Below are 17,805 nucleotides of genomic sequence, written 5' to 3' on the forward strand. Positions count from 1 at the left end.
TAAAGTATTTCAGAGTACTACTTTCTCTAGCTATCTACTATTGGCAAACCTGCTCTGGACAAAAATAATATAAATCTAGGCCAGTATCACTATAGTTTGCTATATATAGCATTTGGCAAGCAACCCAAAATAACCAGCCATATGATGAAATAGAACATGACCAAAAACCAAGGTAAACTACACGCAATGTAGTTTGGACTCATTAGAGTTCAGAGAAAAGCTTAAAATAACAACTTGAGAAACTTCCATTTTGGGAAAATGGAATAGATATACAGTTTTCTGTTTTTCCTGGTAACTATAATTAGAAATCTAGAACTATCAATAAAACCTAAGAAGACTCTGAAAGAATCTTCGAGAGAATAAGGCAAACTAGCTCAAGATCTCAGGACCCAAGAAACAGTATAGTGGGAGTTCCTGGGTTTTCTTTTTATCTTTTTTTTTTTTTTTTAGTTATGTTTAATTAGCCACTGTATAGTACATCATTAGTTTTTGATGTAGTGTTCAGTGATTCATTAGTTACACATAACACCCACTTTTTTTTGCCTTAAAAAAACTTTATATTGGAACTGAAGTAAACTGCAATCCAGAAATGCTATGGGCATTTTAAAAACAAACAAACAAAAATGAACAAACAAATAAAGCCCTAGTAAAAAACCTTCTCTTTCCAGCCAAAGGACCAGGAAAGAGGGAGGCACAGGAAAACCTTTGACAGGCCTACCATATTGCAGCCAGAAACCAAATAAAACACTGTGGCCCCCCTCTCACCCATGTCAACAAAGGCAAAATGGAAAGGCTAGACTCCCATTCCTTCCACACTATAATGAGGTTCCTGAACATCACTTGTGGAATGGTGTCAGAGAAGGCCAAGTAGGAAACTAGGATTTCCTCCCCAGCAGGTGGTAACAAGCACCCCAGCAGGTGGTAACAAGCACCCCACCACAGCTGCCACAATGTCAGAGACCATGTGGGAATTTGAACTTCCTGCCCACCCAGCAATAAAAAGGTGTTAACACTCTTTCCCCACTAGTGTGGCATCAGAGAAGGCCTAGTAGAGAGGATTTTCACCATTGCCCAGGAGCTACACAGCCACCCCTACCAGAGCATCAGTGGAGAAGATGTGGGAAGCTGGAACTCCTAGCACTAATAAGGTGTCAGAAGAGGCGGGGTTATCTTGACACAAAACTTGTGTATAAATGTTTACTACAGCTTTATTCATAACATTCCAAACTGAAAACAACCCAGATGCCCTTCAACAGGTAGATGCTTAAACAGCACTAATCCATATCATGGAATACTATCCAGCAATAAAAAGGAATGTGCTATTAATATAACAACCTGGATGAAACTACAAAAAATGTTTTGAAAAAAAGTCCAGTCTTGGGTGGTATATACTGTGTGATTCTGTTTAAATAACTCTCTTGAAGTGACAAAATTATAGAAATGGAGAAGAGGTTAGTTGTTTCTGGGGAAGAAGGAGTGAGATGGATGGGAATGGGGTGTGCTATAAAACAGCAACAGGAGTGATCCTTGTGGTGATGGAAATGTTCCTAAACTTCACAGCATTGATGTCAGTATCCTGGTTGTGATACTGTACTATCATTTTGCAAGATGTTACCATTTTGAGACATTTCAGGAGACCAGATAAAGGGAATAACAGTCTCTTTGAATTCTCTTCTATAATTGCATGTGAATCTACAATTAAACATTTTTATTAAAAAACTACCTGAGGCCCATGCACCTGAATGTTTATAGCAGCAGTGTCCATAATAGCCCAACTATGGAAAGAACCTAGATGTCCATCAACAGATGAATGGTTAAAGAAGGTGTGGTGTATATATATACAATGGGACATTATGCAGCTATCAAAAAACCCTGAAATCTTGCTGTTTGCAATTACGTGAATGGAACTAGAGGGTATTTAGCTAAGCAAAATAGTCAGAGGAAGACAATTATATTGTCTTCTGATATGAGGAATTTGAGAAACAAAACAGAGGATCATAGGGGAAGGGAGGGAAAAATGAAACAAGATGAAACCCGAAAGGAAGAGAAACCATAAGAGACTCTTAGTCTCAGGAAACAAACTGAGGGTTGCCAGAGAGGAGGGGGTTGGGTGGGATGTGGTGGCTGGATGTTGGATGTTGGGGAGGGTATGTGCTATAGTGAACACTGTGAATTGTGTAAGACTGACAAATCAAAGACCTGTATCCCTGAAACAAATAATACATTATATGTTAATTTAAAAAAAAAAAAAACTTTAAAAAAAACTACTTAAAATTTATGTTGAAATAAAAATATTTTGTCAGACGACCAAAACACGCAAAAAAAAAATACCCCAGGTGAAAATTCTGCAACTGAAAAATAAAATAATTGAAATTAAGAAATCCGTGGGTGGTATTAATAGTATTATAGACACAGCTGAAGAAATTATAGTAAACTGGAAGACAGGTCAGAAGAGAACATTTACAGTGAAGCAAGAAGAAACAAAAAGATGGAGAATACAGTGAATAGCCTTCACAGGCATGTTAGTTGCCATTTGAGAAAAAAGAAAAGAGCAAATAGGGCATTAGTAATAGTAAGGATATTCCAATATTGGAAAAATATCCATGAGTCCAAGAGATTTAAGAAGTACACTAATCCCTTGGGGCACCTGGATGGCTCAGTTGGTTAAGCGTCTGTCTTCCTTTGGCTGAGGTCAGGATCCAAGGGTCCTGGGATCAAGCCCCACATTGGGCTCCCTGCTCAGTGAGGAGTCTGCTTCTTTCTCTCACTCTCCCTCTGTGCGCTCGCTCTCTCTCTCTCTCTGTCAAATGAATAAAATCTTTTTAAAAAGAAGTACAGTAACCCTGTGGAGAAATGAATAGAGAAATGCAATTAAACAGCAGGATATCAAAATCCAGAACACTGACAACACTAAATGCTAGAAAGGATATGGAACAATAAGAACTTGCATTCATTGCTGGTGGGAATGCAAAATGAGAGCCACTTTGGAAGGGTTTGGTAGTTTCTTATAAAACTAAACCTACACTTACCGTATGATGCAGTAATCACACTCGTTATGTTTACCCAAAGGAGTTGAAAACATGTCCCCACAAAAATCTCCACACTGGTGTTTATAGCAACTTTATTCATAATTTCCCAAACTTGAATGCAACCAAGATATCCTTTAGTAGGAAAATAAATTAACTGGGGTACATCTAGACAGTGTAACATTATTGTGTACACTGTTGTGTGTACAATGTAACATGGAAAGAAAAAAAAGAGGTATGATGCCATGAAGACATGGAAGATACTTAAATATATATTGCTAAGTGAAAGAAACCAATCTGAGAAGGCTATATACTTTAGAATTCCAATCATATGACATTCTGGAAAGGGCAAAACTATGGAGAGAATAAAAATGTCAGGGCTCAGGGTAGGATGAAGGATGAACAAATGAAATACAGAGGATTTTTAGGGCAGTGAAAATCCGTATCATAATGATGGATACATGTCATACATGTGTCAAGAAAGAGGCATGGGGGTACCTGACCAGATACCAGAGTTAATGGTTAACCAACATGATCATTTAGTGCTGGGAGAGCTAAATTCTTGCAACAGTGAGGCCATCCTTAAAAATGAATATGCTTTGGGAACACAAGAGACTTTTTTTTGGATGTTACTAGTTGAGAGGGGATTCTTAAATAGATGGAGAAATATGTTCATGAATTAAAAAAACTTAGTGTTATAAAAATGTCAGCACTTCACAAAGTGATAGCTAGATTGTTGCAATTCAGTATATCTAATGAATATCTCCAAAGTTTATTAGTGTGTGTATGCATGTGTATTTGTGTGTGTTATGGAATTTGTAAGTTGTTTCAGAATACACGTGAGAGAGCTAAATAGCAAGTAAAGCCAAGACATTACTGAAGAAGAAAAACAAGATTGAGAAACTTGTCTTACCCAAATAACAGCATTTTTTTTTTTTAAACAATAGTGATTTAGATGATTGCCTTTTTGGCTTGCTGGTGGAGCTAATAGTGCAAAACAAACCCTTTGTTATATCATTTTTTATCATTAGAAGAAAGAGTAGTCATTAAATGGTGCTAGGACAGTAGTTACTTATACAGTTATATTAGTTTCTTTTGATGCTATAACATAGTTCCACAAAATTAGTGACTTAAAATCACATAAATTTATTATCTAGCCCCCTGGAGGTCAGAAGTCCAAAGTCAGTTTCACTGTGCGACAATCAGGTAACTTCAAGGCTGCATTTCTTCTGGGGGCTCTAAGGGATAATCCATTTCTTTACCTTTGACAGCTCTTAGAGGGAGCCTGCATACTTTGGCTCATGGTTCCTTCTTCAGTCTTCAAAGCGCAGAGCTTAGCATCTTTAAATCTTTCTGTAATTCTGACATTCTTTCTGTCTCCCTCTTCCACTTTAAAGGATCCTTGAAATTACCCTGTGTCACCAGGATAATCCAGGATTCTCTATCTTAAAGTCAGCAGATTAGAAAATTTAATTATATCTGCAACCTTAATTTCTCTTTTCATGTAATATATACATAGGTCCTGGGGAATGGAATGTGGACATCTTTGGTAGACTATGATTCTGCTCACTACACACACACAAAAAAATTAGAACTCTTACTTTACAATAAATCAATTCATAGTGGATTAAAATTTAACTATAAAAGGCAATTCTACAGTACTTTTAGAAGACAGTTTTGAAGAATAGTTTTATGACCTTGAGATAGGGGAAGGAAGCAAATCTTGAAAGATTAAAAATTCAATCACATTAATATGTTTTCAAAGATTTTATTTATTTATTTGAGAAAGAGTGTGCACACAAGAGAGAACACAAATGAAGGTGGGGCAAGAGACAAAGGGAAAGGGATAAGCAGACTCCCTGTTGACTCAATCCCAGGATGCTGGAATCATGACCAGAGCTGAAGGCAGATGCCTAACCAACTGAGCTTCCCAGGCACCCTTCAATCACATTAATATTAAGAACTTCTGTTTTCAGATGTCATAGAAAGAGTGGAAAGAAAAGTGACCACTGATAGAAACTATTTGCAAGTACTATAATTAGAAAAAGACTAATAGTTAAAACACATAAATAATTCCTGCAAATTTATGGAACATTAATTTATGTTAAAGAAAAATAGTGAAAAGACTTGATTAGTCCATTCATAAAGATGACACCCAATGGGTACATAGGATAAGGTGCCCAATCTTATTTAGTAATCAGGATAATTTAAAATGAAATCACTAAAGGATATTCTCTTAATAACCATGTGATATTTTGATTTGTAATAAGAAATATACATTTGGTCTTCATCCCTGTTCCTGGCACAGAACTCCTAAAACCCTTGTAAATTCATAAGTGATAAGGATACTTAGAGCATCTTTTGTTCTATGAAATAACTCTTGAGTGAGCTTCTGGATGATTCTTTTTTTTTTTTTTTTTTTAAGATTTTATTTATTTATTTGTCAGAGAGAGAGAGCAAGAGCAAGCACAGGCAGAGTGGCAGGCAGAGTCAGAGGGAAAAGCAGGCTCCCTGTGGAACAAGGAGCCTGATGTGGGACTCGATCCCAGGACGCTGGGATCATGACCTGAGCCGAAGGCAGCTGCTTAACCAACTGAGCCACCCAGGCGTCCCTGGATGATTCTTGGTATGGGACTGGTCACCATAAAAGCCAATCCATGATTAGAAGCTTGAAGACTTCAGACTTCCACCTCTTCTCTAGAAAGGGAAGAGGGACTGGAAATGGAATTAATAATTGACCATGCCTATGTGAGGAAACCTCCAAAGAATTCCAGTAGTGTAGGGTATAGAGAGCTCTTAGGTTGGTGAACATGACATCCACCTACAAGGAAAATGATGCTCTCAAATTCCATAGGAACAAAAGTACTTATGCTTGAAACTGTCCCAGATCTCGCCATATGCATCTCTTTCTCTGGCAATCCATCTGTATTTTTTGTCATATGCTTTAGTAAACTGGCAGATGTGAGTGTTTTCTTGGGTTCTGTGAACTGTTCTAGGAAATAACTGGATCCAAGGGGGAGGGGAAACTCATGGGAACCCAAAGTTTCTAGCTAGGTTGGACAGACATTGTAAGTAACTTCGCTAACTACTACTTGCAGTTGGCATCTGAAGTGGGAGGCAATATAGTAGGACTGAGTCCTTAACCTATGGGATCAATACTCTCTCTAGGTAGATAGTGCCAGAATTGATTTGAATTGTAGAATACCCAGCTGGTGCTGTGGAACTGCTTGGAAAACACACATGTCCAGTGTCAAAAGCATTGTGAGTGTGCTCTTACAGAAGCAAAGAGTTGAGAGAGTAAAGAAGAAAAACAAATGGATAATTTAGGTATTTCTAATTAAAACCATTAAATAAGCAAAAATTTAGAAGATTGACATTATCAAACAATAGCAGGAATGTAGAGCAACTAGAATTGCTGGTGAGAGGGAAAAATGTTTTTAGTCTTTTAGAAAACAAGTTAGCACTACCCAGTAAAGCTGAAAATGCATAGTTGCCTAGTTTTATCTACTAATGTTGAAAATACTGTCTCAGCAGTTCCATGTCTAAGTATATATCCTAGAAACTCTTGTACATGTGCTCCCAGAGATTTCTACAAGAATGATCAATAGCAATATTTATAAGAGCAAAAATCTAGGAACCTAAAGTTATTAATAAGAAAATGAATAAATTGTATTAGAATACTATGCCACAGTGAAAATAAATTAAGTACAACTACATGCATCAGTGTAGATGAATCATGTGAATATAAAAGTCATAGTAAAACTTCTATAAAATGGTTCCATTTGTATAATTCAAACAAGCACAACTGTATAGTTATTTAGGAACATAAATATATGGATAAACAGTCAAGAAAAATATAAGAATGATAAACACAAACAAGATTCAGTATTGTAGTTTCTTATGGGAGAGGGGACATTTGAGTAGACAGGGAGATGAGACAGGGAAGACAAGGGGTCCAGAAATGTATCCTGGTAATGTTCTACTTTTTAGTTTGGTATTGGGTACAAGAGTTCATTTTACTGACATTCTTTGTACTTTTATAAGTATTTTATAAATACATGTTTGTGTTCAATAACAATAACATTTTAATTTTTTATTAGGCTAAACCCCAGGCTTAGTTGAGCAACAAGTTACAATAGATACTCATAGTATCTATTATAGTCCCTTCATTATAGTGATAAGAAAAACTACAATACAAGTGGTTAAAAGCTTGCCTAAAGTCATACATCCTGAAAAACTAGTAATAGGACTAAGTTCATAGTCCATAAGTATTTTCACTATCCTATACTTCTTTTTAATTTACATTTTTTGGAATATTTTTAATAAGATTTGAGTTGCATAGATCTTTTTATTAGGATTGTAAACCAAAGTTAACTTGAGTGGAATCTCTGTCCAGCAAATGTACTCAAGTCAACCACATTAACAAAATGAAGTCTAAAAATCATATGATGATCTCAGTAGGTGCAGCAAAAATATTTGACAAAATTGAACATCCATTTTTGATAAAAGCTCTTGACAGAATAGGTATAGAGGAGACGTTCCTCAATGTAATAAAGGGCATATATGTATGATAAACTTACAGCTAATAATCATACTCAATAGTAAAAAGCTTAGATCTTTTCCTCTAAGATGAGGAATAAGACAAAGATGCCCACTTTCAGTACTTTTATTCAGTATTTATTCACTTTTATAGTATTAGAATTCCTAGCCAGAGATGTAAGGCAAGAAAAAGAAATAAAGACACCCAAATTGGAAAGGAAGAAGTAGAACTGCCACAATTTGCAGATGGCATGATTTTATACAGAGAAAACTCTAAAGAGTCCACCGAAAAACTGTAAGAACTAATAAATGAATTCAGTATCATGCTGTCTTGATGATCACTGCTTTGTAGTAAAGCTTAAAATCAGGCAATGTGATGCTCCCAGTTTTGTTTTTCAACATTTCCTTAGCAATTTGGGGTCTTTTCTGGTTCCATACAAATTTTAGGACTGTTTGTTCCAGCACTTTGAAAAATGCTGGTGGAATTTTGATCGGGATGGCATTGAAAGTATAGGTTGCTCTGGGCAGTATAGACATTTTAACAATGTTTACCAATCCATGAGCATGGAATGCTTTCTCTCTTTTTGTGTCTCCTTCAGTTTCTTTCATCAGTGTTCTATAGTTCCTCCAGTACAGATCCTTTACCTCTTTGGTTAGGTTTATTCCAAGGTATCTTACGGTTCTTGGTACTCTAGTAAATGGAATTGATTCTCTAAACCTATTTTCTGTATTTTCATTGTTAATGTATAAGAAAGCAACTGATTTCTGTACATTGATTTTGTATCCTGCCACATTACTGAATTGCTGTATGAGTTCTAGTAGTTAGGGGGTGGAATATTTTGAGTTTTCCATATAAAGTATCATCTCATCTGTGAAGAGAGAGAGTTTGACTTCTTTCCAATTTGAATACCTTTTATTTCTTTTTGTTGTCTGATTGCTGTTGCTAGGACTTCTAGTACTATGTTGAACAACAGTGCCAAGAGTGGGCGTCCTTGTCATGTTCCTGATCTCAAAGGGAAGGCTGTCAGCTTATCCCCATTGAGGATGATATTCGCTGTGGGTTTTTCATAGGTCCTGGCACAAACACAGACACAAAGACCAGTGGAACAGAGTAGAGAGTCCAGATATGGACCCACAACTCTATGGTCAAATAATCTTTGACAAAGCAGGAAAAAATATCCGGTGGAAAAGACAGTCTCTTCAATAAATAGTGCTGGGAATATTGGACAGCTATATATAGAAGAATGAAACTCAGCCATTCTTGTACACCATACACAAAGATAACCTCAAAATGGATAAAAGACCTCAATGTGAGGCAGGAATCTATCAAAATCCTAGAGGAGAGCATAGGTAGTAACCTCTTCAACATTGGGCACAGCAACTTCTTTCAAGACATCTCTCCAAAGCAAAAATGAACTTTTGGGACTTCATCAAGATCAAACGTTTCTGCACAGCAAAGGAAACAGTCAAAAAAACAAAGAGGCAACCCGTGGAATGGGAGAAGATAATTTGCAAATGACACTCCAGACAGGACTGATATCCAAGATCTATAAAGAACTCCTCAAACTCAACACTCAAAAGAACAGATAATCACGTCAAAAAGTGGGCAGAAGACATGAACAGACACTTCTCCAAAGACATACAAATAGCCAACAAACACATGAAAAAGTATTCATCACCATTAGCCGTCAGGGAGAGTCAAATCGAAATTACATTGAGATACCACCTTATACCAGTTAGAATGGCCAGAATTAACAGGGCAGTAAATAACAAGTGTTGGAGAGGCTTTGAAGAAAGGGGAACCCTCTTATACTGTTGGTGGGAATGCAAGTTGATGCAGCCATTTTGGAAAACAGTGTCGAGATTCCTTAAGAAATTAAAAATAGAGCTACTCTATGACCCTGCAATTGCACTACTATTTACCCCAAAGATACAGATGTAACGAAAAGAAAGGCCATCTGTACCCCAATGTTCATAGCAGCAATGACCACAATCACCAAACTAGAAAGAGCCAAGATGCCCTTCAGCAGACGAATGGATAAAGACAATATGGTCCATATATATAATGGAATATTACGTCTCCATCAGGAAGGATGAATACACAACTTTTCTGTCATCATGGACGGAACTGGAGGAGATTGTGCTAAGTGAAGCAGAGAGAGTCAATTATAGTATGGTTTCAATTACTTGTGGAGCATAAGGAATAACACAAGACATTAGGAGAAGGAAAGGAAAAGTAAATTGGGAGAAATTGGAGGGGCAGACGAAGCATGAGAAACTGTGGACTTGGAGAAACAAACTAAGGGTTTTGGAAGGGTGATGGGTGGAAGGATAGGTGAGCCTAGTTCTGAGTATTAAGGAGGGCACTTATTGCATGGAGCACTGGGTGTGGTGCATAAACAATGCATCTTGGAACACTGAAAAATTTAAATTAAAAAAAATAAAGTACTGAAAAAACTGAATTCAGTAAAGTTGTAGGATATTAAATCAGTGTACAAAATATCATTAAGTTTTTACACACTAGCAATGAACTATCAGAGAAGAAAATGACCCCATTTGCAATTGCATCAAGATGTATAAAATAAGAATAAATTCAGCCAAGGAGACAAAAGACCTGTACACTGAAAACTATAAGATGCTGTTATAAAAAATTCAAGAATAATGCTCATAGATTGGAAGAATTAATATTGTAAAAATGATCAAACTACCAAAAGCAATCTACAGATTCAATGCAAGCCCTATCACAATTCCAGAGGAAGTTTTCACAGAAATAGAAAATAATCTTAAAATTTGTATAGAATGGTAGACAAAACCCTCTTGTGAAAGAAGAACAAAGCTGGAGGCATCATGCTCCCTAATTTCAAACTGTATTATAAAACTATAATAAGCAAAACAACATGGTGTTGGCATAAAAACAGGCACTTAGAACAGTTGAACAGAATAGAGAGCTCATGGATAGACACCTATGCATATAAGGTCAATTAATTTATGACAAAGGCAGTATGAATATCAATAAGGAAAAGATAGTCTCTTCAATAAACCTGGACTGTCACATGCCAAAGAATGAAATTAGACTACCAGCTTACACCATACACAAAAACCAACTCAAAAATGGATTAAAAACTTAAATGTAAACCTGAAACCATACAACTCTTAGAAGAAAACATAGGCAATAAACTCCTTTACATCAGTTTTGGCAGTGAATTTTTGGATCTGATTCCAAAAACAGAGACAAGAAAGGCAAAATCAAGTGGAACTATATAAAACTAAAAAGCTTCTGCACAACAAAGGAAATGATCAACAAAATGAAAAGCCAACATGCTGAATATTTGCAAGTCATATATCCAAGGAAGAGGTTAATATCTAAAATATATAAAAACTCATAGAGCCCAATAGCAAAAATACAAACATTCCAATTAAAACATGGGTAAAGGATCTGAATACACATTTTTTCAAAGAAGACCTACAGATGGCTGACAGGCATGTGAAAGAATATTCAACCTCACTAATCATTAGGGAAATGCAAGTCAGAACCACTGAGATATCACCTCACACCTGTTAGAATGAGTGCTACCAAAAAGACAGGAAATAACAAGTGTTTGTGAGGATGTGGAAAAAGGGGAACCCTGTGCACTGGTGGGAGTATAATTTGGTGCAGCCACTATGGAAAACAGTATGGAGGTTCCTCAGAAAATTAAAAGCAGAGCTACCATGCGACCCAATGATTTTATTTCTGGGTATTTATTTGAAGAAAATGAAAACATTAATTCAAAAAGACACCTGCATCCTTATGTTTATTGCAGCATGATTTATAATAGCCCAGATATGAAAATAACCTAAGTGTCCACTGATGGATGAATGGATAAAGAAACATACACAAATGGAATACTACTCAGCCATAAAAAAAAGAATGGGATCTTCCATTTCTAACAAAGGGGATGGACCTTGAGGGCATCATTATACTCATTGAAATTAGGTGGAGAAAATAAATACCATATGATTTTACTAATATGTGGAATCTAAAAAAGGCAAAACGAATCAAAACAACACAAAACAAAATAAAACAAAAAAACAAGCTAGAAGATACACAGAACACACTGGTGGTTGCCAGAGAAGAGGCAGGTAGGAAGTGGTCAGAGTGGGTAAAGAGGGTGAAAAGGTACAAACCTTCAATTATAAAATAAGTAAGTCATGGGTATATAATGTACAGCATGGTGACTGTTGTTTATTAATAATAGTTCTATTATTGCTTACCGGAAGTTGCTAAGAGAGCAAATGTTAAAAGTTCTCATCAGCAGAAAAAAAAAAAATGTTTTTCTTACTATGTATGGTGCATATTAACTAGACTTGTGATCATTTCACAGTGTATACAAAAATCGAATCATTACCTTGTATACCTGAAACTAATAAGATGTTATATGTCAAGTATACCTCAATTTTTAAAAAAGTATAAATGCTAGAAACAGAAAATAAGATTACCTAATTACTTCTTTCTCATTTTGCTTATTTTCTTGTTAACTAAAATAATGTGCAAGTGACACACAGTTTTAGAATATCTGAAACATTATTCTAAAAGTTTAAGTGTAATTGTTTATAGCCTAAGATGAGAAGTAAACTTTTTCATGGACTTAAATAACACCATTTTACTCTATTAATTTTAATTGTGATTGAGCATTTAATATTTATGTTCAAACTCAATAATTTATAGAAAACTCTTGATTTTATAATCAGTCCTTATCTGGAAACTTTCTAAGAGGAATAAAGTATCAAAGAAGGAATTTCATGGTATAAAAATCTCTTCAAACACTTAGAAAGCAGGGGAAATATATACACTTTACTCAGTTATTCTCTTTCATAATGAGTATGGTATATAGCTCTACAATAAATATTATAATTTTTGATACCATTATATATTACATAATTTCATTTTGATTTTTCTATAATCAAATAGAAAAGTTATAAGCCAGATTATAATAACTGGCTCATAAAATTAAAACTAGTTACTTAGGGGCACCTGGGTGGCTCAGTGGGTTAAAGCCTCTGCTTTCAGCTCAGGTCATGGTTTCAGGGTCCTGGGATGGAGCTCCGCATCAAGCTCTCTGCTCAGTGGGAAGTTTGCTTCCTTCTCTCTCTCTGCCTGCCTCTCTGCCTACCTGTGATCTCTGTTTGTCAAATAAATAAATAAAATCTTAAAAAAAAAAAAAAAAACTAGTTACTTAATCTATAATGTGTTGCCAAATTGAAGCTAGGAAGTCTGTCTTGTAAATTTAAGAGTACTTGAAGAACATTTCCAGCAAAATTTTATGTTGTGAATCTCAAGTCTTTCAGTATCTATTAGCATAAAAAAGGTACAAAATAATTTATTTCATAAGTATTTTGTAGTGATGGAGAAACTGGATTTTGTCATTTTCTGTCCTGCATGTGCTTGTTTTCATTTATTTAGTATATATCTACTTCACATGTTCCTGAAATTTCCTACACTAATGTTGCCTCTTTGGAAAGTGCTACATGTAAACCATGTTCTTGCAATTGTATTTTTGGAAAAGCGTGTGGGTGGTGTTGGATTCACTTGAGTAGAATTTTAATTAGATCTACTGCATTCACTTTTATTAAACGAAAGAATACTAATTCCTTTTTAGCATGCTGACCGTGCTTTATTCTGACAGAGGGCTCTCTTTAAATTTGTTCTTCAAGTCCCATCATTTATCTTTCAGAAATAGTCATGTCACTTTTCTAACTTCAAAATGTTTGATAATTCTTCTTTATATTCAAACAATAAAATATCCTTATTATGGCCATTTCTGCTTTGTCACTAAGGTCCTTTGCAGCCTAACCCATCACCCCATTTTTCTTCCCTCTGCACCCGAAGCAGCTGCCCACGCACACTGTCCTGGCACCCTGGATTATTCATCATCTCCCATGCAGTTAACTTTAAATCTGCTGTATTTCCTTGGAGTTCCTCTAGCTACATGGAATATCCTCCCCATTTCTGCCACCCTTTCCTTCCACAGCTTCTGGCAGGTAAAATCTAGGCGCTCTTTAAAACCCAGTTTAGAAGACATCTCCATGGTATCTTTCTTTTCTCTTTCTCACCCTCTTCTCCCATAGGACTTAATCAGTGTCATAGTGTCAAAGTTATAGGACTTTGCAGTTCTGATCGAACCTGATAGTACAATTAGTCATTTGTTTCTACTGCTCTACCACCTAGTGAGTTCCTCAGTGGCCAGTTTTTAGTTTTATTAAATGAAAAACGATGTATCATAGTGCTTAAGAGCATAGATTCTGAAAATCCTTTTGGGACTCCATATTCCCCTTCAACTATCTTTTATCTGTTCTTTTCTTTACTGGAAAACTTCTTGAAAATGCTGCTAATTTCTTTCCCTTTTTCTCTTGAATTCCAATCAGATTTTATTTCCATCACTCAACCCTTTCAGGGGCACTAATGACCCATGTTTCTAAATCCCATTGTCAATTCTCAAACATCTTACTTGGCCCTTATCAGTATTTTACATAATTTAACACTCAAGTGGGGGTCCTTTTTCTCTCATATTGTAAGCAAAGTCCTTCATAAGATACCTTTTTTCCCTTCTCCCCCCCACCTTTTTTGGCTTTATTTTTTTGATTCTTCTTGTTTCAAAGCTCTAATTGTTAGGGTGCCTTTTTTTTTTTTTTAAGTTTTTGGGTTTGTTTTTTTTTTTTTAATCTGCAGTTACTACCTGATTTCATCATGGCTCATGGCTTTAAATTCCATCTATATGCTGATGAATCCCAAACTACAGTCCAGTTACTAACAGTCTTATTCTTCCCATTGCTCAGGCTAGAAATCTTGGAGGCAGTGTTGACGTCTCTTTTTCTCACACTGCCTAGATATAGTTCAACTATTTCTATAGTCTCTACCATCAAAATATATCTAAAATTCTCTTCTAACCATCCTCAAGGTCACCACCCTGATTTAAACCTCTCCTCTAGATTATTGTAATAACTTCCTAAATGGTCTTACTGCTTCTATTTTCACTACCTATAGTAGGCAAGATATACATACCTATTAATATGGTATCTGTTACACGTAAGATACATATATATGTGTAGGAACTGAGAATTACACAAAAACTTATAAGAGATATAATTTCCTGGAACTTATTCCTTATACCTATTCAAACAACTATTATTTAAAAGCAATGATGAAATAACAAATGAAGAAGGATTCAGGCTATAGAAAGTAGAAAAGATTATTGCTAGTTATGTTACCAAAGAGAATACGTAATTTGAACTTGTTTGTATAGGTGACTCTAGCTAAACGGAAGAAGAGAGTGAAGAACCTTATAATCTGTTAGAAAGTGAATAAATAAGCAAATTCACCAACACATAACTGTGGTGAATAATCTGAAACATTGAGTAGAGAAAACTGAATTCTGGATTATAATGGGAAAATGTGGGAATAGCCAGAAAATAGTGGGCCCTGATCACTTAACTAAGGAGTTTCAAATTTATTCCAAGAAATGGCAAAGGTATTGAAAAATTTTTGAGCAAATAAAAATGTTCCTCTAAGAAAATATGACAGTGCAGGCAGAAATGAAGAGGACAGACTGCAGGCTTAAATAGTAAGTAGCTGTAATAATTAGGACTTGTGGTAATCTTAAATGGAATTGAGGTGGCCATCTAGAAATGGAGCTAAGAGAATATATTTGAGATATATTTCAAAAGAAGAATTGATAGACCTTCATGTCTAATTAGAGGAATTAATATTTATACTGCCAAGAGTGATAAGTGAAAATCTTAATCTCAGGAAACAAACTGGGGGTTGCTTTAGTAGAGAGGGGTGGGAGGGATGGGGTGTCTGGGTGATGGACATTGGGGAGCATATGTGAGTGCTGTGAATTGTGTAAGACTGATGAATCACAGACCTGTACCCCTGAAACAAAGAAAAGTAGTAACTGAGGTTTTATTCATTGTTTTTGATAACTTGGAAGTGGTGAATTTTTATTCTTTTAATTTTTTCTATATTCTACGTCAGGTGCAACCAAAATTGTGTGATGTGATAGTCTAGCATTTCATTATTTAAATTTAAAACCATCTGATGATATTTTGTTTAAACTGTGGTGAAAATCTGCAGGGCATAAATAAGATCAAGTCAGACTCAACTCAGCATATGGTGCTTTAATGGCTGGCACTGAAGGAGTTCTCTTTGCATAGCTGTTGAATTATTGCCATCATTAGCAGGTGTTGCAGTGAAATATGCACTATAATGTTGCCAGTAAAATTAAATGTGTTTTGTAGCATAATGGAAACTTTTGAAAGACCTATAGTTCTCTTTAAAAATTAAGCTTTTTAATATTGTAAGTTTACAAGTTCTTTCTCATAGTATTATCTTCAGATATTGTTTTACACTGCTGTATGTTGAAGGAATTCTCAGAAGCAGATCTTAAACACTTTATAATATGTAATTTTAAAATGTCTACAAAAATATTACTCCATTTTTGTCAAATCTGAAGCATGTGCCATATATATATATAGGAAGTATTTAAAAATATTTCATGATTGAATTTAAAATCATCTGTAACTTAAATTGGGAAATCTAAAAAGTGATTCACTTTTATTTTGCAGTGATCGGCACGTTGGTAAAATTTATTCCAAATCCTCTTCCTTTCCGGACTATGTGAGAAAGTCTCTAAAGAAGCTTGGATTAGATGAGTCCAAGGTCAGTATATGATTGTTGTTTTCATAAAAAACAAAACAGGAGAACTTCTAGGAGTAATGAATTGAGATGATACAAAATAATTTACCTTCTACTTTTCTCCCATTTGTGAAAAACGTCTAATTATATTGAGATCATACATCTCTAGAGAGAATCATCCTTAGGTTTATTCAGATACCATATACCAGTTCTCAAACCAAAACAGCTAAAAAGCAAGTAATAGAACAAATGGAAATTATAAGTAAAGCAGGAGTGATAAGACAATAAACTGCATTTATTTAAAGACTGTATAACTAATTAAAATAAAAAACCTTAAATTCAAAAGCCTTTTTGAATGGGAGAATATTGGAAGGTGGTGACATCATAGAGGGGGCCCAAGCTAATAATTGAGAAAATAATGTTGAAGATAAAATGGTAAGCTGGTTGGCTAGTAGTAATAAAAATTCTAACCCTGAGAAAAAAACAAACTTTCAATTCAGAGTTATTTAACAAAGTATTAAGTTGAACTTGGACCACTCTGGAATTTTGGGGTTTTGTGTTTCTTGTTCTGGGTTTTTTGTTTGTTTGCTGGGGAGGAGCAGAGAGAGAGGGATAGAGAATCTTAAGCAGGTCATGCCCAGAGTGGAGCCAGATACAGTGCTCCATCTCACAACCCTGAGATTATGACCTGAACTGAAATTAAGAGTTGGACACCTAACCAACTGAGCCACCCAAGTGCCCTACTCTGGTATTTTGAATTGATTATAAACTGAAATAAAGAATAAAATAGGTGGTTAAAGGAATGAGATGGATTTCTTGAAGAAGTAACACAGGTGTGATTACATTGAATCCCTAAAGGGTATTATTTAGTGTACCAGTTTTCACTTATTTCCCAGTGGCTTTATTATTTAAAGCAATTAGACGGTTATTAATCAGATTCCTCCTGTATAAAATGGCTATTCAAAAGCATTTCGAACTCATGTGAGATTAAATGGGGTAATATATATAAAATACCAAGCACAATGTTTTTACATAGTAAATGCAAGCAAGATAGTATTAGTTTGTTTCATTTTTATATATAGTTTTTATTATATGTTATAGATATATATTATATTAGGATATTATTTATTAATGTTATTTTAATAATAATATACTTTATGTATAGTTTTTATTATTCTGATCTTTGTATGTGTTTGACCAGTAATAACACAATTGATATGACTCTTGTCAATATTTTTATTTAGTCACCAAATGAAAATCCTTCTAGTCTTACATAAATGAATGAGAATAGACAACTTTTATCTTGATTATTTTACTTCTGGGTTTTTTAAAAAATATTTTTAATAAATCAGACTGGTTTTTCTCCCAATCAGTCTTATTTAATGTGCATCTTTATTCCATATCTCAATTTTATATATTGCAGTAATGTCAAGAACACAGACCTAAGCATTATTTTCACAGATGAAGAGCTAAGTTTTTACTTAAACTAAAAATATATTATCCTTTGCCAAAAACTAAACAGCAAAAATCCAGAAAAAAATGTTGCTTATCTTTCCTGATAGCTTT

General features: G+C 35.0%; 1 protein-coding gene across 5 annotated transcripts in view; it reads left to right on the forward strand.

The window, feature by feature from the left end:
* Positions 1–17,805, forward strand: part of METTL25 (methyltransferase like 25) — a 146,632-nt gene that overhangs the window by 91,729 nt on the left and 37,098 nt on the right. For all 5 annotated transcript variants that reach the window (XR_009356866.1, XR_009356864.1, XR_009356865.1 and 2 more), the window contains exon 9: positions 16,170–16,263. Coding sequence is in view for 2 of the 5 variants with exons in the window: in XM_059186450.1 (XP_059042433.1) it covers positions 16,170–16,263 (94 nt within the window). In the remaining 3 variants the exon portion in view is untranslated. The remainder of the gene's footprint in view (positions 1–16,169; positions 16,264–17,805) is intronic.

The sequence above is a fragment of the Mustela lutreola genome, chromosome 8 (assembly GCF_030435805.1).
Source record: "Mustela lutreola isolate mMusLut2 chromosome 8, mMusLut2.pri, whole genome shotgun sequence".
NCBI lineage: Eukaryota > Metazoa > Chordata > Mammalia > Carnivora > Mustelidae > Mustela > Mustela lutreola.